The 22,817-nt window shown below is 33.3% G+C and overlaps 3 protein-coding genes across 8 annotated transcripts in view; 2 read left to right on the top strand and 1 right to left on the bottom strand.

Annotated features, from left to right (window-relative positions):
• Positions 1 to 2,429: 2,429 nt before the first annotated feature.
• On the top strand, positions 2,430 to 9,084 carry LOC113520433 (adenylate cyclase type 10-like). The gene is made up of 4 exons (XM_026905764.3): positions 2,430 to 2,766; positions 3,444 to 8,160; positions 8,238 to 8,402; positions 8,489 to 9,084. Exons 1-4 carry the CDS (start codon positions 2,468 to 2,470, stop codon positions 8,681 to 8,683), a joined length of 5,376 nt encoding a protein of 1,791 aa, XP_026761565.2. The 5' UTR covers positions 2,430 to 2,467; the 3' UTR covers positions 8,684 to 9,084.
• A 133-nt stretch (positions 9,085 to 9,217) lies between these two features.
• On the top strand, positions 9,218 to 16,759 carry LOC113520344 (guanine deaminase). The gene is made up of 8 exons (XM_052898190.1): positions 9,218 to 9,420; positions 9,918 to 10,178; positions 11,225 to 11,443; positions 11,971 to 12,078; positions 12,630 to 12,737; positions 13,443 to 13,608; positions 14,151 to 14,297; positions 14,830 to 16,759. Exons 1-8 carry the CDS (start codon positions 9,319 to 9,321, stop codon positions 15,054 to 15,056), a joined length of 1,338 nt encoding a protein of 445 aa, XP_052754150.1. The 5' UTR covers positions 9,218 to 9,318; the 3' UTR covers positions 15,057 to 16,759.
• Positions 16,760 to 17,940: 1,181 nt separating this feature from the next.
• Positions 17,941 to 22,817, bottom strand: part of LOC113520357 (uncharacterized) — a 34,401-nt gene continuing 29,524 nt past the window's right edge. For 4 of the 6 annotated variants that reach the window (XM_052898183.1, XM_052898186.1, XM_052898182.1 and 1 more), the window contains one exon: positions 17,941 to 20,268. In XM_052898183.1, coding sequence (XP_052754143.1) covers positions 20,117 to 20,268 — 152 coding nt within the window. In that variant the 3' untranslated portion in view covers positions 17,941 to 20,116. Of the gene's footprint in view, positions 20,269 to 20,290; positions 22,208 to 22,817 lie in introns of those variants that run through there. The other 2 variants (XM_052898184.1, XM_052898187.1) reach the window with 2 other exon arrangements.

Raw genomic sequence — 22,817 nt, 5'->3', positions numbered from 1 at the left:
TACGTGTTTGAAAAAAAAAAACAAAGTGTTAGATAACATTGTAGCAGTAATTAGGAAGCTTTCAATTGTCTAAAATACTATATGGTACCTATCTATTATAAACACGGATGTTCTGCGAGCAAGGTTGCCCCGCTAAGCTATGACCTCTTTGTGTTGCAACAGTATACATACCTACTCTAATATTGGTCGCCTAATGTATACTTATATATTTGTATCAATAAATATGTCAACATTATACTTAATTATCGTTTTCGTAGTAAATAAATGAATATTGATCATTAACGTCATTAACATTATAATAGTAAGAATGGAGAGCAATTGTTCCTTAAAATATATTTTACTAAAAGACATGGAAAAAAGGTTTTTGAGTGGCGACCATGTAAATACAAAGTAAGACAACTCTCCATTAAAAGGAATTTCGATCTAATAAAATTAATTGTAGGCACTTGCAAAGTGTCAGATAATGCAGATATCTTTCTTGGGGTAGCTTAGAAAAGTTAAAAAGTTTACTTTATATGAATCACAAAGTGATTTGCTGTGCGTAAACCACCGAGTTTAATAAAGCTCTTGTAATGTGTTTCCGAACGTAGTTCATCTTTATCACCTGTAGTACGGGAGAACCGATTCCAACTATGATGTTAACACCTGTATTGTAAACAGTGCATTGCAAGTTATCTATGATAATGTAATGTACCTAAGTTTTCTCTGTGATACTATTAAATTAAAAACTAAAATAGAAACTATCAAGAAGGCTATTCATTTATCCATCACCACGCGCTTTCGCGCTATGAGTAAGATCTAGCGTAGGCTTAGACCGTTTCACATATCATATGTTACATTTCATATGCATACGCCAAATCATACGTTACTACAAATACGTTACTTCACGAAGACGCTACAAATCACACTAAAATGAAATCGCCAGTGTGGGCGCTATGGTCGGTTTTATTAGTAAGTCATTGGCTGCGCTCAGTTAGCAATGAAGTGAGTCGCAACAGATGGCAGACTGGGCCGTACAGAGCGAAAGAATAGAGACTTTATTATCACACTACAGTTTCTTTTTTTTAGGGGTTGATAATGAAATGGTAACCTCACCCGCGCTATCGGTATACACCGGTGGGGCACCAGTGAAAGATGATAGTTGAAGATAAAGCAGGTCAGTTAGCCCATCGTGACGAATTCAACAAGAATTGTTCACGTTTCCAGTTTCCAGGGGGAACCACATGGAGGTCGACCTGATAGGGTGTATTGCTAGTAATGGGGCTGTCAAACTCCATTGCTAACAATCCCTTTCCTCCCTATCACACTACAGTTTCTATTTGCTCGTCCTTATCATAAAAATATTCATAATTCATATTTCTCTTTCTATAGCAAGTAGTAGCTAGGTGTCATATCCAACGAACATCACTGTACGAGTATGTGATTTGTCACACGTGAAAACATTTTGAATAAAAATTTCCATTTCTAGTCTCGTGTAAATAACTAATACGTTTACATTGTCGGGTTACACTAAACAAATATTACATTATGATTACAGCAGGGTTTTTTACCCTTAGACAGCTCTTCGCTTCTTGTTGCTATCTATTTTTAGCAGTGGGTCTCTAGCACCTCCTCCGAGGGGCTCTTGACGTGCAAAAAAGCGTCCAGTGTGGACCGACCCTCGGCCCAGTGATAGCGACAAGGCCATCGGGGTCGCCAAACCATATGTCACAACGAGGAACTTGGTATGGTTCAGCGGCAACAAGAGTGTCAACCTGCCACTCCACTGCGCTCTACATTATTAAATCTTGAGCGCGCTTGCAGTGGTTTAAATTCTCCTGGTGGAGGCAAAAGGCCGCAATCACGAACCGGCCTCCTTCGCCTCCTCCGTGCCCCAGCGTAAGTCAGGCCCTTCACCTCTGCATCCGGTTGGAGCGACATGACTACCACAGCCGAGCGGGGTAACCTGAGCTTACTCGGACGAGGGCACCCATTCGCCTTGAGCTGAGACGCCTGGCTAGTTTCTCCTTCCTTTGGGGTTTTTCCTTGGGAGGCCTGCTTCTGAAGGACCGAGACCAACTTCCTCCCACGTTTCACTACTGTCGGTCTGATTCTAAAGTTCAATAATTCTATAGATTTTTTATTATTATGAACAGAAAAAAAACCGAATCACGGCTATTATTCTTAATCCATGAAAAAATAACATTGTGATTTTGATATTAGTAACTGCATTGAAAACGTAATTAATAATATCGTTTTATTTTTAAGCCCACCTTGTAAAATTACGACAACATTTGTAAACGCAAATCATTTGCAATAATAAACCTCATCCTAAAATACAATCACAACTGTGCTCTTTGGCATAACTAACAAATATACATATATATTTTTATCGGAACCATACAGATTTTTTCCGAAGGTTAATTTTGACATATATATTTGGACAAATAAACAAAATTCATGTAAAAGTCAATAGAAAAAAAGAAAAATGAGTTTTCGAAAGACTCGCGGCCGATCCCGTAGGAATTCCATGAATGTTGTATTAAACACAGAGAAATGGCGTCATTATGGAAAAAGAATATCATATATAAACACGAACTGTGTCGAAGAAGATACAGAAGATGAGGAACCAGAATACAACGAAATCAAAGACTGGGTAGAAGAGTTCTTCGACCGTAAAAGTGTATGTCCAAACAAGTCAGATCAAGATGTAGAAGTGCAACTCACAAAGAAACAGACTCTTATACTGTCAACACTAGTGCCCGATGAAATAATAATAATGGATAAGTAATAAATAGACGTAGTTTATTGATGATCAAAAGATTACTAGTTGTAGTTACTTTTGATTGCTTATATAAAGATAAATATTTAGATCTACAATGTAAACACAAAATAATTAGCAACTGTGATCTGTTTACTTAAAAGCTCTTCCTTCCACTTACATGAATTCTCAAGTTATGAAAAGTACCTACCTAACACAGAACCAATCAGAAACGCAGATATCATTAGTTTTAATTATTTCTACGTTTTGAAATTAATTTAGTTTTAAATGAATATAGTTAGTTATACCTCGACTGTTTTGTACAAAAATTGATAGAAAAACACATATAATTTAACCCAAATAAACTTCTGAATGTCAACGAATTGAAATTAAAAATGTTACAAGTGCATGAATTTTTACTATTTACTTCAGTTTCATTTAAATTTCGAGCTGTCACATGTAAACATTTACAAAACACGCACATCTGGGTAATTATTTTTGGTCTCGATTTCATGATTACATCGCCAGTCAGTCAGTAGGTCTACTATAATTACATACCACGTCTATATTAGTAGGATATTTTTTATTTCTACAAAAATAAATAAGTCGAATGTTAGAGTAGTCTTAATGTTGTCATGTATAAAGACGCTGTCTTTATCATAATATTATTCTTCAAATGTTAATTTTTATTTTACAATTCCAGATTCGACCCATCAAATCCTAAACGATTTGTTGGTGTGCTACTAATGGCAGATGTCTCTGGCTACACCGCACTATCAGAACGATACAGCAATATTGGTAAAGGTGGCACCTATCGTCTTACAGTCACTCTCAATACCTACCTCGGATCTCTTATTGAACTTATTTACAGTCATGGGGGTGACATTCTCAAGTTTGCTGGAGATGCATTTCTGGCTCTTTGGAAGACAGACAAACGTACCTTTCTATGCCATACCATTCATACAGTAATAGCTTGTGCCTTAATTATACAACATTTTTATGGATCTTATGAAACAGATGTCAAAGTAAATTTAAAGGTAAAATTAGCTATTTCAGCCGGAAATCTAATATTTTCCCCTATTGGTAGTGGACTAGACATGAACTATATTATTTTCGGATTACCAGTTATTGAAGCTAAATTAGCTGAAAGCGTCTGTTCTTCTGGAGAGGTGAAGTTAACACCTACTGCTTGGGGACACTGTTATTCAAGAAACTATGATCATATGATCCACAAAGATGGCCATGTCACAATAAAATCAATTCTGTATGATCCACATGAAAAAGACGTAACCAAACCTTTTGTAGGCTTCGGACCCTTAATAAGACAAATTAAAAAACCATACACTGCTATAGAGAATCTGCCCGATTTTTTTTGGGATTCATCGAAATCTCTAAATGCTATAGACATTCAAAAACGAAACGAAACAATAAGTCTACGTAAATCTATTTTAATAGCTGAAAAAAAAAATATTGGCTCCGATATACGTAAATTCATGATAAGACCTATTCTTACTCAAATAGATGCCCATCAACCACTTGAATATTTGACAGAGATGAGACAAGTTTCCATTTTATTTATAACTTTGAAGCCTAAAGAATGTTCCTTCCCACAATTAATAACAATTGTTAATAACGCATATAAAATCACTTGTGAAATTGTTTATAAGTCTATGGGGTGTGTTAACAAAATAATACTTTTTGATAAGGATATTATGATTTTGGTAATATTTGGATTACGTGGCTTTAAACATGAATCAGAAGCTCAGGCGGCACTTAAATGTGCCTACAGTATAAAAAAATCAGTGTCAGCCCTAGATGGGGTAATAGAAGTCTCTATAGGTGTAACAACAGGACAAGTATACTGCGGTGTCGTTGGACATCCCTTACGGAGAGAATTCACTGTCATTGGTGCCGTAGTCAACAAAGCTGCCAGACTAATGTGTGGATTTCGTAATAAAATCACTTGCGATGAAAACACATATATCAAAAGTAAAATGTCTACAAACGGTTTTACTTTACAACCAAAAATAGAACTTAAAGGAATAATGAAACCTGGTAAAATTTATGAATATACGGAGGATATCAGAGTAAAGGAGTTATATGATATACCAATGATACCGCCATTGTTAAATAGAACTGACGAAATGAAATATTTTCAAAATTGGCTTGATAATTCTCACTTATCATGTAAAGATTTCGACGCTCTTCTATTAGTAGGTGAATCACGTATAGGGAAGTCAAGAATATTAGAATGGATGGCTCGCTACTCAAAAAATAGTGGATATAGAGTATGTTATATAAATCTTACATCAATACATTCTGCTACCCCATACTTAGCTCTTAGTCAAATCATTGATCAAATTTTAGGATTGAAAGAACCTATAACAGGTTTTATAAAAGAAGAAAAAATTGTACAATTATTAAAAGTATACCACGAAGATCTATGCTATTTAAATAATATCATCAAAGTACGTTTCGCATATCCTGAAGGAATTTATTCTCAAGATGAGAACAAAAGAAAAGAAAAGGCAAAAAAGATTTTTACAAAATTAATAAAGTCTATATTAGAAACGCATGTCATATTCTTGAATGACTTGCAAAATTTAGATTCATCCTCCTGGGAATTTATATCTATCATGCTCAGTGCAATGAAAATATTTACCGTATTATCAGTCACACGTGGTAAATTTAGTTCTGTTCATAATTGGCTTTATAGTGTTTTTATTAATGATAATATAAGAAAAATTTTCCTTGCTCCGTTAACTTCTACTTGGATACCTGCATTAGCCTGTCAAATTTTGGACGTGGATGCAGTACCAAGCGATTTATGTAATACACTGAGAACAAAATGCAATGGATCTCCTGGTCTTATTGAAAGTTTCATTGTACATCTATTTTCAAGTGGTGCTTTAGAAATAAAGAAAATTCCAAATAATGAAATTGAAAATTGGACAAACGAAGATTTACAGTTTCCAGAGTCAACTTTATTACATCCTCAGGCTCTCGATGCAAAAGATCAACCAACTCTTGATCAATTAATTGAAAAAGACTGCACAGATGAAATATCAGTTTGTATAGTTACAAAAAAGGAAGAGTTAAAAACAAATATAAATGTACAAAATATAGATGCTCTAATAATGATTCAAATAGATTCGTTAACTCCGTATCAACAGCTTCTTTTGAAAATTGCTTCAGTTATTGGAAACATATTATCAAGAGACCTCTTAGAAAATATCATGTACGAAAACAATACTATTACAACTGCAAAAGCTATTAAAAGACTCTTTGCAATGAGAATTTTGTCATGTGCAAATATTCAGATGACAAAATGGAATAGAAAATATTCATCAAATATATTATCCAATAACTCCATAAATTACAATCTAATATGCCAGTGTCCTTTTGATTATGATCCAGAAGATAATGAAAATCTACCAAAATATGCGTTTTGTAAAGTTATGAAATTTAGAAACAAGAATTCTAGAAAAACATGTTATGAATTGCTTCCTATGAACCAGAAAAAAGAATTTCACTCCCGTATAGTAAGTTATTTAGAAAATAGCATACAAAAATGCCTAGATTGTGGTGGCAAACTTATGATAGTGCAATCTATTATGAACTTTCAACCAAATATTACATACGAAAGAGATGACAGTAACATAATAGATGATGAAGAAGAATGGGAAGTGGAAACAATTAGTATAACTGAAAATAACACTATTGAAGAAGTAATTGACTTAAAAGTATCAAAATCAGAGTCATCAAATAAATCGAAAAAACATGAAACAGCACTAGCCACCAGTGACATCAAAAATAACTGTAGTTCAGTGCATAGTTTAAACTCACAAAATCGAACCTCACCATACACATCTATATTGAAAACAAAATGCGATGTCGATACCGATATCGGTAGGAGATCAACTAAGAGAGTAATTATGCCTGAACTTCATTTTAAAAAAATAAGTTCCGAGGATGAACAACGTTACAAAATATTCGATATGTTACGAGCTGTGACAGAAGCTAGTACTATAAGTGAATGGCAGAGTCTTGGAGTTACGGACAGTCAAGATGAAATACATATTAACAATATAGATAAAAATAAAAAATCATTTTGCATAAAAATTGAAAAGGGTGTGTCTCGAACAAATTTTAATAAATGTGCTTGTGGAGAATTAAATATAGTAAACTGTGAACAACTCATCTATCATGCACAAAAAGCTGAAATGAGAATAAAAGCAATTGAATTTATGATAAAATTTGCTTATTTAAATTTACTAAATAACAATGTTGACGTCGCTCTGCCAAAGCTAGAAGAAGCAGAGGAGTTATGTTTAAAAAAAGAAGGACCAGATCCGCTCTATTTGAAGAAATTCGATAAACGTATTTTTTTGGGAAAAATATTTTCCTTGAAATCTGCAATACATTTACTAAATGGTAAATTATCAGCTGCAAAATTAGAAATGGAGCGTGCTACTAGGATATATCAATTAAACTTACTTAATATATCAGAATTTTTTAAAATAAGGCATTTATTCAGATCATTCAAATTCAAACGTCGAAAACACCGCACTCATAAAATGGTTTTAAAGTCAGATTCCGTATTCTGTTTAAATGTTGCAACTCTATTATATTCGGCATTGGAGGACGAAAAATTGTCAAGAATATGTGCATTTCGCGCGCTTGACTTAGTGCAGGAAGTTGAATGTAATGTCATAGATATGTGTGACACATTCAGTAATGCTATACAAGTGGAATTGGATCGTGGGACTCCAGAGTCAACTTTGGAAATCGAAAGATTGGCCAGTTTGATATTGAGAGAGTTGTCGCGACCAATTCAAGCACATGAACTTTGCGCGGTTGGCAAACTCTTTTTGTCTACTTTTCGCGCACGCATGTTTCAGGGTAAACTTGTGGCTGCTATTCGTTCGGGTTTTCGGTCAATAACAATAAGCCGATTTCTTCAAGCTGACAGTGTATCTTTAGATATTATACCGGACCTATTCTATATTTTACTGGCAAGATGTCGTATAGAAGAAGCTGTTGACGTTCTCCAGATAACACTTCGAATAGGTCAAAATAGAATGTCACTTGATTTTGAAACTTGGTATTATGCTCTTTGTATGGACATGATATTAGATGCAGGATTTCAATTAGAACCACCGCATGAAATCAGTCGTTTTGCCGAATATGCTTTAAACAAAGTGTCTGACGGTCCTAGTCGTCGACGACTTATCGTTGATTTGTGGACTTATTGGCTTCGGGCTGATGTTGATAGAAAAGCGAAACGATTTGAATCAGAAGCCCTTAGCTGGACGGCACGTGAAAATGACGATAGTTCACTAACAACCCTCTTGAGTGCCATGAGACTTGCTGAAGGAATGTTAGAAAGTTTAGCAAGAAAAGTGAATGATCTCAAAAAAGTAAGCTTTTGATTTAGAAATCCAAATATAATATCGTATGAAATATATCTTTTTTATATTTATATTATTTGTTACAGGTAGTTGATCTAATGGAGCTGCGATCTATAGCTGACAGGGAACTAACAAGACTTGAGAAAGACGCACGTCTCATGCGCACCATATATCCTCGTTGGATATTATTAAAAGCCAACTCCTTGTATTTATCTGGACATCATACTGCAGCCAATACAGCGTTCAGTCAAGTTAGATTTAAAATGTTAAATATAATTAGACGTTGTTAATACTGTCGACAGTTAACGTAATAAAATTAATATTTTAAAAATTACAGGCATTAGAAGAAGCGTCAAAAACTCACAATCGTTTGGAGCAAGCTTTGGCACGTGCAGCAACTTCCAACTCACGGTTCTGGGTACAAAATGCTCACGCTAACTGCTTTATGAGTTGGCAATCGGGCGTCGAACAAGCAAAAGCTTCGTGGCATCAACTACTATACAAAATAAATACGACGAGACACAGTTCTTAATAAAAAAATATCATTACCTTAAATTAAAAAAAATATATAATCTAAAAATATAATCTAAGCCAAATAATAAATATCTATTAAAAACACACTAACTATTATCGATCACCAAGTAATTGATGCGATAAATATTAAGTAGCTATACATACTTAAATATCTCCCATGCACAGAAAACATATAATCATACAATTTTATTATATTAGTGAATAAAAGCTTTTTCGCATAATCAATATGGCGTAAGTTTCACAAGAAGTATTAATTTTATGTACAGCGACATCTACTTGTTTTAACAGTTTTCAATAAACGAAAAACTAGATAAAGCTGCTTTTATTGGAAAAAAAAATGCCTATGGGTAGCAGAAAGTTACGAATAGTGTCATTAAAAAAAATTAAACTAATATATATATACCTATATGAAAATAATAAAATTCCATTCTTGTTCTTAATTGAACTCCACAAATATGTAAGTATAGTACCTACCGGTTTACAACTCTAGACAATGTCAGAGATGTTTTATCCCTTTTCCTCACTACAAACAATATTAACGCAAGAGTTCAGTACGCTCTTGTCACCGCGGATCAAGCACGTTGTTTTGATAAGATATCAGTATACGTTGATATAATTATTAGAAGTCAGAAAATGGTTCAAGAGAAACTTGTGTTTGTTGGTTTACTAGCCTCCTCAAAATCTCTAAAAGATCTATCAATATTTACTGGATTCTTGGCTGTCGAACATGGAAAGGTACACTTTTTTGTCTTATTTTATTCAAATAAATTCTAGACATCTTTAAGCAGGTTAATATTTTTAATATTGTAGGTATAGGTATGAACAATATAGAATTTTTATTCTTTAATAACTGTTATAAATTTAAGGGTTATCCAAAGTTTCTAACATGTGATTTACAGCAAATTAAACTTTAACTACCTACGTTTTTCATTGAAAATATAATTGGTATGTCTTTCACAAATGAACCTATATAGTAATTAATAAATACAGATTTGACAATTTGTATTAAAACTTATAGATTTAGACTCGTAAAACTAATTTTAGATTATATGCAATACCTAAAAATTTCACATTTAAAAGAGAGCGAACGAAAGTGTATTTAATTAAGTATTTATATTAGATTTTTTTTTTTTATTAGTATGTGCATTGGTGCCATCGAATTGAAATAAATATATTTTAATTATAATCACCATTCTAGCACATTTCTATGGATATTTGCCGATATTTTTCAGATTACCCGGCAAGGATCCATTGCTGAATTTGAAGCCATGAATAATGCGGGAACATTTTCTGACTACAACATAATTAAATTGAAGAATGACCAGTTCCTCATACCGGGTTTTGTAGATTGTCACACACATGCCCCACAATTCCCCAATATAGGTCTCGGATTAGATCGTGCACTGTTAGAATGGCTATCAAAGTACACATTCCCTTTAGAGAAACGCTACAGCAATTTGGAGTTCGCAGCAAAAGTTTACGACACTGTGGTTGTAAGTATATGCAAATAATGGACATTGCGTTCTCATGAAACTTTGTTGGCCAAAGAAATACTTGAAGATTTGTATATAAGGGTTACAAGGGACTAAAAGTCGAAGCTAAAACTACTCTCAAAGTCTATCTCGTCCGCATAACTGCTTATCATAGCCACGATATTGTAATTTATGAACTCTATAAACTATATACAAAAGAAACTGTAGACATAGAAGATACGGATTCAAGCTCCATCCCCTTTGAAATTTTTTAATCATAATTGCAAAGTCATAATCATATGCCTATCCCAAACTTTATCATAGTATAGAGTATCTATTGTAGTAGAACTAATAAATGAATTTTATTTAGAAGAACAAATAGTCACTTATTGAGCATATACCTTTTATAAAAAAATATTTTATTCCAGTTGCCATTAGCCAATTTATTCATATATTATAAATAGGGATTTATATACTGTTTTTTTTTTGATGGATGAAAATGGTATAGTAACCCCGCTTGCGCTAACGGGATACGCTGGCGGAGCACCAGTGAAGGGTGATCGATGAGAATGAAAACAGGCCAGTTAGCCCATCATGATGAATTCATTAGGAATTAACCATGATAGTTTCCAGAGGGAACCGCGAGGAGGTCGACCTGGTTGGGTATATTGCTAGCAATGGGATTTTTAGTCTCCATTACTAACAATCCCTTTCCCCCCAATAGTCCTATTGAGCACTTTTATAAAAAAAATCTTTTGTTCCAAAGTTGCCATTAACCAATTTATACATTAAATAGGGACTTATAAACTGATTTGTAGCTTTGATTAGTAGTAGATAAATGTATATTTAAAGGCCTTTAATGATGACCAAGATCACAGCCACCGTATTTTTAGGGTTAAAACCTGTACATGAATCATAATAGGATTTGCTTTAAATAACCAGCAGAGTTTAATAGGTATCAGGTGCTGTAGGTCTAATATAACAAACTAGTATACATTTACATTGGCGGATTATACATAGCAAATATGTCATAATTCGTGAAAATTCTACACTCATGCCTTTTTCAGCAAAGACTTTTAACGAACGGTACCACAACGGCCTGTTATTTCGGATCACTGCACTTGGAGGGCACTCTGGAATTAGTAAAAACTGCTATAAAGCGCAACCAGAGGGCACTGATAGGCAAAGTAAGCATGAATGTCAAAAATGATACCGGATATTACAATAATACTGAGAAAGAAATAGAAGAAGTTGAAAAATTCATCCAAGAAGTATTCAAATATAAGGTAAAAACAAATAGGTATCTACTGCTTAATCGGTGTTTACAAACTAATTATTTCCTATAATGAAACAATTACTTGCAATGCATGGCCGTAATCAAGGGGGGGGGGGAGTCATTGAAGGGCCATGCCCTACATTATAAGGCCCAATGAAAGGCCCAATACCTTAAAATTAGACAGTTTCGGTATTTTCGAAATCAATTAATTATGACTTCTTCTCTACCAGAAAATTCTTTTGCCCTACCATAAATATATGTAGGTCTAACTACGACCCTGTTGCAATATTTTACTTTTACTACTGTTTGTATTCCATAACTTACTCAAAATTGAAGTCAGTAATTTATTTCATCAATATTTCGTGCATCTTTGAAGAGACACTTTGATATCAAAGTATATGTCGCCTTATCTATGCATAAGTAAAATTTTATTGAAAATGGAACGTATGCTTTCACATGATACATATTATACATGCAAAATATTGCATATATATTACATTAATAACTCAAAATATAAATGGCATTAATTCTTTTCAGAACGAGTTGGTGCAACCCGTTGTAACTCCAAGATTCGCAGTCAGCTGTGATAAAGAATTATTAACAGCATTAGCAAATATATCACAGAAATATCAGTGCAGAATTCAGGTTAGTGTGATCGACAGAACAATTTAGGTGAACTCTACTCAAGCTTATTATCTTTAGAGTTAACACACTATCTCTATTATTCAAATTTAGTTTACAATATATCAGATAAATATTTATTCCAATAACCAGCATTAGATAATAGATTTGTCAAAACTACGCTATCTAAAACATACTTTTTAACTACCAAATAAAAAATTAAATTGTAGAGATAAGTTTAGACAATGACACCTCTAAAAGTTACGAATTTACGATGTCACGAATATCACGACTCAGATGTCTTTGATGACCTTCAACTAAAATATAATACCTAATTTATAAATAGGTACTATCTACTAAAAACTAACCTTTGTAAAATAAAATATACAGGTGGTTTTATTTAGTTTTCTTTATTGGTTGTATATGTTATATAATTCTTACGTTAATAACGTCGACGATAGAAAATCCTGGACATAAACGTTTATTTGTTTCTTCACCAAATTTCTTCACGTTTATTCTTTGTCTATGTAGATAATTACGTTCTAAATTTTAACAAAAAAAAATTATACTTGCAGAGTCACCTATCAGAAAACCGCGACGAAGTGGACTACGTTTTAAAAATGAATTCGGATTGTAAAACATATTCAGGTGTTTATAACAAGTGTCAAATTCTAAATGAAAGAGTAAGTCCACACACAGTATGTAAGTACTAAAAGTTCTCCCAGGCAAATGTTAAATGAACCTGTCAATAAATACGTTATCTCTACTGCGTACATGAGATGGAACTAGACAGCAATGTCCGACATCTTATTGCATCTCATGAGCCTACTCATTAAAAATTTTACTCTATTTACTTATTAAAAATTACCCCAAAAATACCGCAAAGAAAAATATATCTGTCTTTAGACTGCTAGGGGATGGAGGAAATAGGTATAAAATACGAAAAATAGCTGCTTTTAAAAAAATAAAAAATAACTGTTGGACAGTTACATTTTTTTCATACAAACATTAATCGGAGGATTAATTATTTATTTTCAAAGAATATTTCATATCATCTTCTACCATGGTATGGCTTGCCATCTTCAAAGTTCACCCCCATACCTTAGAACTTAGGTGGATGCGTACATCGCGGTTTCAAATATGTTTAATCCCACGAACGTTCAGGTTATAAAATGCTGAGGTTTTTCCAAAATCTAATAAAATCTAAAAAAGGACTCTTTATGCTTGTTTCTTCAGGGCCGGCAATGCACACGTAATGTCCCTGTTATTGCAGGCTTTCATAAGTTACGATAACCGCTTACCATCAGGTGGGCCATATGCTTGTTTGCCACCTCAGTGGTATAAAAATTTAATAAAATTTATGTAAACAATTCAATTATCTTTAACAGTGCATCATGGCCCATGCAATACATCTGTCTGATGAAGAAATACGGTTATTAGCTCATAAGGGTGTGTCAATAGCGCACTGTCCAGCTTCTAATACCCGACTCAAATCTGGACTCTGTCCAGTAAGAAAATACTTAGATAACAACCTTACAGTCGGACTGGGAACAGGTATCCTTTTGCATATTTATTTACTTGCCTATTCTGTTGTTGCTTTGCGTAAATAAGATCCCCGGTTCTATTTCCGGTCGGACCAATTTAGGAAACGAAGTTTTCTAAATTTGCTCAAGTCTGGTTGTTCTGGAAAGTACCCCCAGATGTTCATCGCCTGGTCCCTCATAACACAGGAATCTAACCTAATCTGAAGATTAGACGATTGGTACCTATAGTTGACTACAAGAAGGAGGATCTCCTTATTGTAGTCAACTATACTATTTCGCTGTGATAGCAAAATGAAATTTTTATTTTAAAGATATTGCATCACAGTATCGACCCCAATGTTTCATCCTGCACTGGTGCCTCGTTATTGTACACTGTTTGTATAGGCGGATGCGCCATTCTATTGATATGATTATTTTAATGATAATGACAGTCTTTAACTGTCCACTTCTAAACATAGGCCTCCGTCCTAACACGTTAGCAACCGCAGTTAAGCTTTAGGGGACCACACAGCGAATGACTGTTCTGTTACTTATAAATACATACATTTTTAGATGTATCGGGCGGCGATAATGCATCAATAATAGATGCAATGCGGAGAGCAATGGATGTGTCGACCCATTTAGAGCTAAACGGGAACAACGATTACAGCATCAGTTGGAAGGAGGCCTTCTATTTGGCGACTATGGGGGGAGCTAGAGGTAATATTAGACCAATTACAATAGGAGATACTATTACTAGAAACTTTTCTCTGTCCAATATGATCATTATACATATTTTCATGATTCTAAGTGTCACAAGCATATATTCCTCCTGCCAATACTCAAGCTACGGAATAAATTCGTGGTTTTTTTTTTTTACAACATGGAATTTAAAAAAAAACCGTGAATGTTTCACAGGAATCAGCAATGCAAATTTATTTATTTATTTACAAATGTAAAACTAAAAATCCATAAACTCTACGGCAACATTAGATAAACCATGTTTGTTCCTGCTTGCTTGGTCTTGTCTATTACAATCTAAAAAATATGTACAATATATATTACAAGTTCTTCAATGTTGTGACGTCTGTTTTGATAGGTATTTTATAAAAAAAACATTAGCTAACTATACAAAAAAGTTTTAAATTACGCTGTATTTTTGTATGTATTTTAACAGTACTAGTAGGTATATATCTAATTATAAAACGGCCCGTCATTCAATTTCGTTAATAATAAAGTACGCTTTTTGCAGCATTGAAATTAGACGACAAAATTGGCAATTTTGACGTCGGCAAAGAATTCGACGCCCTTCTAATTGATGTGTACGTAAATGGGAGCCAGATAGACGAGTACGAGTCGACGGAGAGTGCAGCAGAGCACGCAGTATCTTTGTTGCAGAGATTTGTATATTTAGGTGATGACAGAAACATAGTGCAAGTCTATGTGAGAGGAAAGAAGGTCAAAGACTTATTAAATTGATAAAAATTAAATAAAAATTATAACAACTGAAGATAGGAATCAACGCTATGAATGAATGAAACAACAATTTCAAATATCTTTTTTATTTTCGTGTAATTCTTTATAATTTGTATAGAAAATGTGCAAATATAATGTGACAATAAAAACTCAAGCAAATACCGTAGTAATAATACTTAAAGGAATTATATTTATCAATTCCGACATGAATAATTATAAAAGAAAGTAATTAATATGAAAAATCTTATTGATATTAAACAAGTATTGTTCTAAAGATGGGCCAAGTCCCATCTTAAAATTTATATTGTACAAATTCAGTTCAACTATACAAAATACTATAGAAATTAAGTCAGTGACAATTTTGTTAAAGCTCTGAGATCTATATTAATAAAAATTTTATGACAGAAAATAATACTTAAAATGCATCTGGTATCGTTAAATACTTAAGTCGGTGGAATGATAAGTAGTGATATATTCGAGTTTTAGTAATAAATTATAATAACATATGAACAGTCTTATAAAATTAAAATTATACTATCTAAACATTAGAACAACTTATATTTTATTGTACAAAAACTCGTATTTAGTTAATAATAAACTTCAAAACGTTAATTTGTTTAAAAAAAATAGGACGCACTTGAATAAAGACAAGACTATATGTATATAGCTAGTAATGTTTAACTACATTTACTTTACAAACATTTTGTTCTCCGTTATCGGTACACGAATATAGAACTGGTTCGATCCATTATGACAATTATCATAGTGAAATAGCAAATGGCCTGATTTCTGAAAATTGCTACAGTTTAACAACTAGGTACATTCGTTTAATACCCTATTTCTAATCGATGAACACAGGAGCTTGGACGTATACATCCAAGAAATGCAAGCCAGGTATCATTATACACCAATACAATATTAATAATACATTAAAAATATTACACTTTATAATCAAACTACTGGGAATAGTCCGAATGTGTCATTTAAAACTTTAAATTTGAGACCTTCGATAATATATTCTAACATCTTTTTTTTTTTAATCTTTCGTTTACATTTTCTCAATCGTTGATTTTTCTTTGTCTCTTAGCATACAGATGATCTTAGCAAGTCACAAAGAAACCGTTTTAAGAGGTCGCCTTCACTAAGAATTGTCTATCAAATATTGTGGTTATTGCTTGCCGAAAAGAATATGTATTACATGAAAATCTAATTTGCAAAAAATATACTCGTATTACCGTAATTAAACGGGTATTTATTGAACTTACTTGTAATGTGTTTGTCATTTCTGACAGTTAGGTTAGTTACCTATTTCTATTTCATCCCGATGTCTTCTTCAAAGTGAATACGGTATTTACGCGCATCCCAATATTTACTAAAAAGAATTGACAAGTTAACCTTACAATTTTTAGCAAGGACGACCTCTTTATAGAAAATTTGTTTTTATCCTCTTTAATAGAGGAACAAACACTCACTCTATCCTACGAACCGAGTCTGGATCGGCTTAAATGTTACACAATCTCAATAGTCCACATTAATCAATTAAATACAATGCAATCAAAATAAGAATGACTACTTATATCGAGGCAACAATATAAATCGTTGATTTCTAATGCTAAAGATTTTTCGCAAACAGTACTTTTAAAGTGACAGTTACAAAAAGCAACGCACGAAATTATTTGCGAATACAGTCTAACAAAGAAATAATTCTTTAATAAAAAAAAACGCTTGTAAAACTAGTTTTCAATTGTCTATACCAAGCTAATATTAATTCGGTATCAACGCAATCGATGTCACTGGCGTTCATCTTCTAATTTTGATCGCACCGCATATCACCTCGTAATAAGTTTGGTGTTCTAATAAATTTGATAGCATTCACAACACAATGAAAACTAACATTAAAGGTACTCAATATGGCTAGCAATTCAGCCTAGTTCGCCTATACTATATTACACGTTGAAAAAAGCTATATTGAGCTGCCTCTCTCAAGATTACAATATATAAGCTAAGACATAATTTTATAGCCAAGTTATTATTGTGATCACGTAGGTACATTGTTATAACATAATACACCGTTCGACTTGCATTGAATTTTACTAATCTAAAACAGTCTTAAATATATGAACTTATAGTGTATTTATAATGTGCGAACCAATGTGCATAACGACATGTTTATACTCGGTCATTTATAACCTTTTAAACTATATTTACAGATAACAAAAATAAGTGACGCCTCTAAACAATACTTACTTGTAATTGTGATTCTTATTTATGGGATGATAGACAAAATTATACGTGAATTTCGTATGTAAAAAAATAACTACATTCATAAGAGATTTTTATAGCACCCTATGTTATATTTTCCATAAAACAGATTTACGCTGCTAGCACACACGAACTGCTATAGCGAACAAACGACAACATAGTATAGAAAATCAGTGACAGATAGAACGAGAAGTCAACATACGCGAAACTGCAGATAATTTGAATATCATACCGTGTATTGGCATCTCGCTCTACCTGCCTGTAAATCCCTATTATTTTATCTCTGTCTACATCGTTTCGCTACCGCACCTTATGGCGTTTCGTAGCGTCGCCCTCGAGTGCTAACAGCAATTTCGATTGATTAATAGACAAATATTTTAATCGACAACGGTTTGATTCAATTTGTACTACTCAATAATAGACAAGATTGTATAGATTGTAGCAATAATTGTAAAGACGAGTCCTAAAAGGTTGTTGTTTAAAAAAATACAAAGATACCTCAGTCTTTTAAAATTCTGGCTAATTTTGGCGAGATTTTTTTGTCACAATCTCATTACTTTCAATTTGGCATACACAATTTAGATATTTGAAATGATTTTTATGATGAACTATGCAGTATATGAGCGTCTACCGGTTTAAGTGAGGTAGAAAAAAAATGCACAAAGAAAAACGTAAATGGTCTCTTCTATAAACTATTATAAATAGCGAACGAGTTTCTGCTAAATTAATTTAGGTTATAAGAAACTATTCTATTAATTCGTGCTATAAACATAATACTAATAATATTTATTTACAGGAATGTATTTTGTCGCCATTAGAATCACATTAACGACGACATTTACTGCAACTGGTTTTATTTGAGCGTCTTTTCATTCAACCCTGACACCTTCGAGATATTTTTTAAAAAAATCAACTAAATTGAAAACAAATACCTATGTATGTAGAGACTCCCTAATATATATATATTATTTATAATAAGATCAAATATATTGCATTTTGAAAAGAATTTACATCACATATTTGTAAGAACTAAGTTTTAATCTTAGTTGTAATCACCGCATTAAAAATTGATTTTTTGAAATTATATTTCAATTTCCATTGAACATGTATATACAGATAGATACAAATGTAATCTTATAACACATAGATTTTATTTCAGTGTTATGCGTCAATAAATTCTCTTTAGCTCAAATTATCAATAATTTTGAAGTGCTTACAACCATCGTAACGTGCTTTTTATACATTTGAAATTATTCCTAATATGCTATTTCCTTATACACATAATAAAGCTCAAATGAAAGAGACTTAGGTCTTACAGACATGGGCCATAATTTATTTGTTGCGTTTTCACGATCAAGCTGAGTATATCGTAACTTCATGGCACACATACAAAGCATCGTGACACGACCTACTCAATAATATTTCGTAATACAATTTCGAGGTTTATTCGACGTATACCTAGCAATACTACTTTATAATACCCACTTCAGAATATAAAAGTTATTTCGACAAACTTGTTATAAAATACCTAACAGATATATTTGAGTCCAAATTGAATTTTATAATCAATAATAAAAAAAAACAATCGAAAAGTCTCTGATAATTTAACTACACAAAATAGAGAGCTTTTGTCTGAGTTTGTTCTTTTTTGTATAAATTTGTTTATTAATAATAAAATATTTAAGTAGATCAAGTTTCTACTAGACAGCTATGCCTATACGCATTGATTGTAGGCATAGTGATCGAGTCGAGCTATTGTACAACTGGCAACGTCTTAATTACCTTTCATTTTGTTAATACAAAAGCGTGTATAAAGAATAGATGCCAAACTTTAGTGGTAGTGTTTACGTTACAACAATTGTTTTATATTAAACGTCCAAAATATACAAAACGTCACTTTTTTTCAAATTTCGATGGGTAATAGAGGTGTTGCCAGTCTTGTAAAATACTTTCACTTGATTGTTAGAATAAAAACACATAGAATAGTGGGTGCTGAATCATTCATACAATACAGACAAAACAAGACTACACACGCCTACACAAATAGTCGTTGTTGTTTCAAAATACAATTTCAATGGTAGATATTATAGCCAATAAGTAGTATATTAATGTAAAATTTTAAGAGATACAATCTAGTGCCATTATAGGGGTCGTGTTTTTAATTTCTCGTAACGTACTCGTTACGAAAAAGCAGACTTTAGACGTTCATATGTATTGTACTAGCGCTCGCCTCTCGCGGTTTGTTGAACATACAAACATTTCATTATTTTGCATATAAAAGATGAATACATTGGATCCAAACGTCGGCGTTATCAAACTAAATACGCTATTTGGAAATAATGTACTGATTTTATTTGAATATATACCTATTCACATGAAGAATATAAACATACAATTTATATTTATTTTGTTGAAGATAATAACTGGAAAATACCGAATATTTTCCAGATAACATTTTAAAATTCAATTAATGTTTCAGTGCGGACACCAAGCCAACCAAAAAAGTCTATGGAAAGGTAACTTTTTGGAGTTAATCATGTTTATAAGCAACGCTTACCACTTTCCGAATTCAAACTTTATATCTGTACATAGATCCACTGTGACATATACCAATATACTAAACACGAATGAATGTAAATCCAACCGAACGCGAACACGCGTAGACATGACTTCTTTTATATGGACCGCCTAGAGTCTGCTGTGTGAAGTTACCGCGTGCAGGGGCAGCGGGCGGAGTGCGGGGCGACGGGGGCGGTGGCGGTGGTGGCGGGGGTGGCGGCGGAGGCGGCGGAGGCGGCGTGTCAGGCGAGCGGCGTCACTTTACGAGACTGGAGAGCGAGCGGGATCTCAGTGTCGGAGTGCGTGAGGGCGCGGCAGGCGGCGCCGCCGACGCCGACGCCCGCGCACACGCGAGCGCGCCGCGACCGCCGCCGCGAGCTGCGCCGCTCGCCACCTGCGTCGCGTGTCCAGTAGTACTGCCGGCCCGTCACTCGGACACCGTGCGTCCATGCGAATTCATTACCTATGCCACGCTCGCGTTCACAATAGTGCTACGCTACGTATATCTTAGGCCAACGAATACGTTTCATTGAGCTTCGAAATTGACGGTTCCGAGACGTCTAACGAATGTTTGCCTGTGTCGGTACCATTTAAAGACCAGTGTCTTCCATTCTTTCATTAGCCCAGTGATGTGCAGCATTGAAAGAATTCAAACTTTTTTTCTATTCATAAAATGACTAAATAAACACATGGGTACACCAGTAAAATAGTTATGTATACGGAATTCTCATTACACAAACTGAAATCTACAATTTAGAGCCAAATTGTCTTTTTCGACTTCGAATTGTCGACAATTCGATGCGTGAAATCAACACATTGTCGCAAACAAATTAATTATTGCTACTTTATTAAATTCTTGATTTTGCAACAAGTATATTTTATGATTATCACTTCAATCTGATCATCACTACCAAACATAAACCAATATAGATAGGCATACATGGCTTCCGATAGTCATAATAAATTCGCATCGACGCTGAGAATGAAAAACAAAAATATTAAAAATTATAGAAATTGTAAGAATAATAAAAATGCCACAAATAACCCATATGCATTATGATGTAATATAATTATAATTAATTGCTAAAACATTGACAATTATGCAATGTGACTTCCAGTATAAAGGCTTATACGCACTAACGTCTAGCCGCAACTGGCGCTATCTACAAATTCTATATAGACGAAATTATTTTATGAAAACAATCGTAGAACGATACTGACCCGAATAGTGCATGAGTCAAAATGGCAGCCAGTCGCACAGCGGTTTCATATTAACATTCAAAGCAGCCACTAGTGCGTATGGGCTCTTATACTTTAAAATATCAAAGTTTTAAGTGCACACAACCAGTGCAGTATTCACATTCTCATATTTTAAATTAAAAAAAAAATATTGCGAATGCAAAAAAGCTAAAATTTTATCAAAGAAACATGATGACCAACTAATACAATTTATTGTTAAAAAGTACAAAATAATTTGAAATGTAAATACTGACAAAAATATGTAAATATGAAACTGTGATTCTCGTCACGTTATAATGAAAACGCCTGCTAATTGAAATAGCTACTGCTGTGATGCTATTTCTATATAGCCGTTGCACAAGTATACATCAAAAGCGTAGACAAATAACAATATTATTCGTATCAATTAACCAAATCTATACAACATAGTCCGTAACCGGTTTTTCGGTAGGACAGTGCTAATTTCGAGAACTATCGCATTTAATAAAATAGGATCCTAATTTTCAAAGCATAACATGCAGATTTTGATAGCATTTAGATGTATGTAACAAACCTGGACGACAGGTAATATAATGCTATCATGGGGTACCTGATTATAATAGACAATCAGAAAGTTGGGCATAACAAATCGAATTGTCTATGAACGAAAACGTATTATCTAAATAAAAAAAAATGAATAATACTTGTCTATGCACATAATGTGTCTAAGAGGCACGTATTATATGTGATTATTGTAATGAGTGTTTTTTATCTCGGGTAATACATGACATTCACATAAGATTTGATATAACGTGATTTGCAGCTTCTTTACAACACATTAGCATAACAAAGCATGCTAAAAAGTTTTCAAGTCTTATGTAGAGCAGCCATTAAATATTATATTCTCACAGGTGCATAACGCAATTTAATTACTTGAATTTATGGTTGTCAACCATAAATATCAATCGTGATTTCATGGCAATGGCAACCCTATTCGAAAATGAAACATTAGAATAAAGTGAACATACCTAAGACCATAACGGTTGAACTATTTATTAATCGTAGATAGTTTACTTACATTGAAACCGGTTTGTAACCAAATAAACAGTAAAGACCTACAGCAATATAAAATATATCAATCTAAAAACAAATATAGTAAATAGCAACACTGATTAGTATTTATCCCTTTTTTATTTACATATATAATAAATATTCAACGGATAATAAAAATACAGTAAAACAAAAATACAATGCGAGCAGACAGACAGACTGACACATGCGTTATGGAGGTGTGATGAATAAGTGTACGATGGTGCAGGGCCCGATCCAGGGGGTGCCAGACGAGAAATTGCCCAGAGAGGCAAAATCGGTACACTGCAAATATTTATTTCAACCCGAAGCTGTATTATAAGTAGATCGGGCACTGCGATAGTGAACATGCTTGCGTAAGCTGGAAAGCGAGCCCCCATAACATAAATACCGTGTTAATGTGTAAAATTATGAATGCTATATTCCTCTAAAATTATATAAAATTGCGGACTTTCGAACTTTTTCATAGTATCCCTTAGATACAGACATTTTTTTTATATTTTCATCCATTCCATGAATGTCTCCTGTGTAGGTTTTAATTATGATTGATGCCCATTGATTATCATCATTGTATGATTATCACTCCATAAATGTAAATTAGCGTGTAGCGTGCGATATTTATTTTGTATCTCCTTT

This window comes from Galleria mellonella, unplaced genomic scaffold (assembly GCF_026898425.1).
Source record: "Galleria mellonella isolate WM207_F2 unplaced genomic scaffold, CSIRO_AGI_GalMel_v1 utg40, whole genome shotgun sequence".
Lineage (NCBI taxonomy): Eukaryota > Metazoa > Arthropoda > Insecta > Lepidoptera > Pyralidae > Galleria > Galleria mellonella.
Note: the sequence above shows the minus strand (reverse complement) of the source record. Positions and strands in the feature narration are given on the sequence as shown.

What these genes read in the sequence shown, in the direction of transcription:
- LOC113520433 (XM_026905764.3), top strand. Translation starts at nt 2,468, where the DNA reads ATGAGTTTTCGAAAGACTCGCGGCCGATCCCGTAGGAATTCCATGAAT. An exon ending in GAAATAATAATAATGGATAA is followed by an intron (nt 2,767 to 3,443) that starts GTAATAAATAGA and finishes TTACAATTCCAG; the next exon opens with ATTCGACCCATCAAATCCTA. An exon ending in AAGTGAATGATCTCAAAAAA is followed by an intron (nt 8,161 to 8,237) that starts GTAAGCTTTTGA and finishes TATTTGTTACAG; the next exon opens with GTAGTTGATCTAATGGAGCT.
- LOC113520344 (XM_052898190.1), top strand. Translation starts at nt 9,319, where the DNA reads ATGGTTCAAGAGAAACTTGTGTTTGTTGGTTTACTAGCCTCCTCAAAA. An exon ending in AATATCAGTGCAGAATTCAG is followed by an intron (nt 12,079 to 12,629) that starts GTTAGTGTGATC and finishes TTATACTTGCAG; the next exon opens with AGTCACCTATCAGAAAACCG. An exon ending in GTCAAATTCTAAATGAAAGA is followed by an intron (nt 12,738 to 13,442) that starts GTAAGTCCACAC and finishes TATCTTTAACAG; the next exon opens with TGCATCATGGCCCATGCAAT.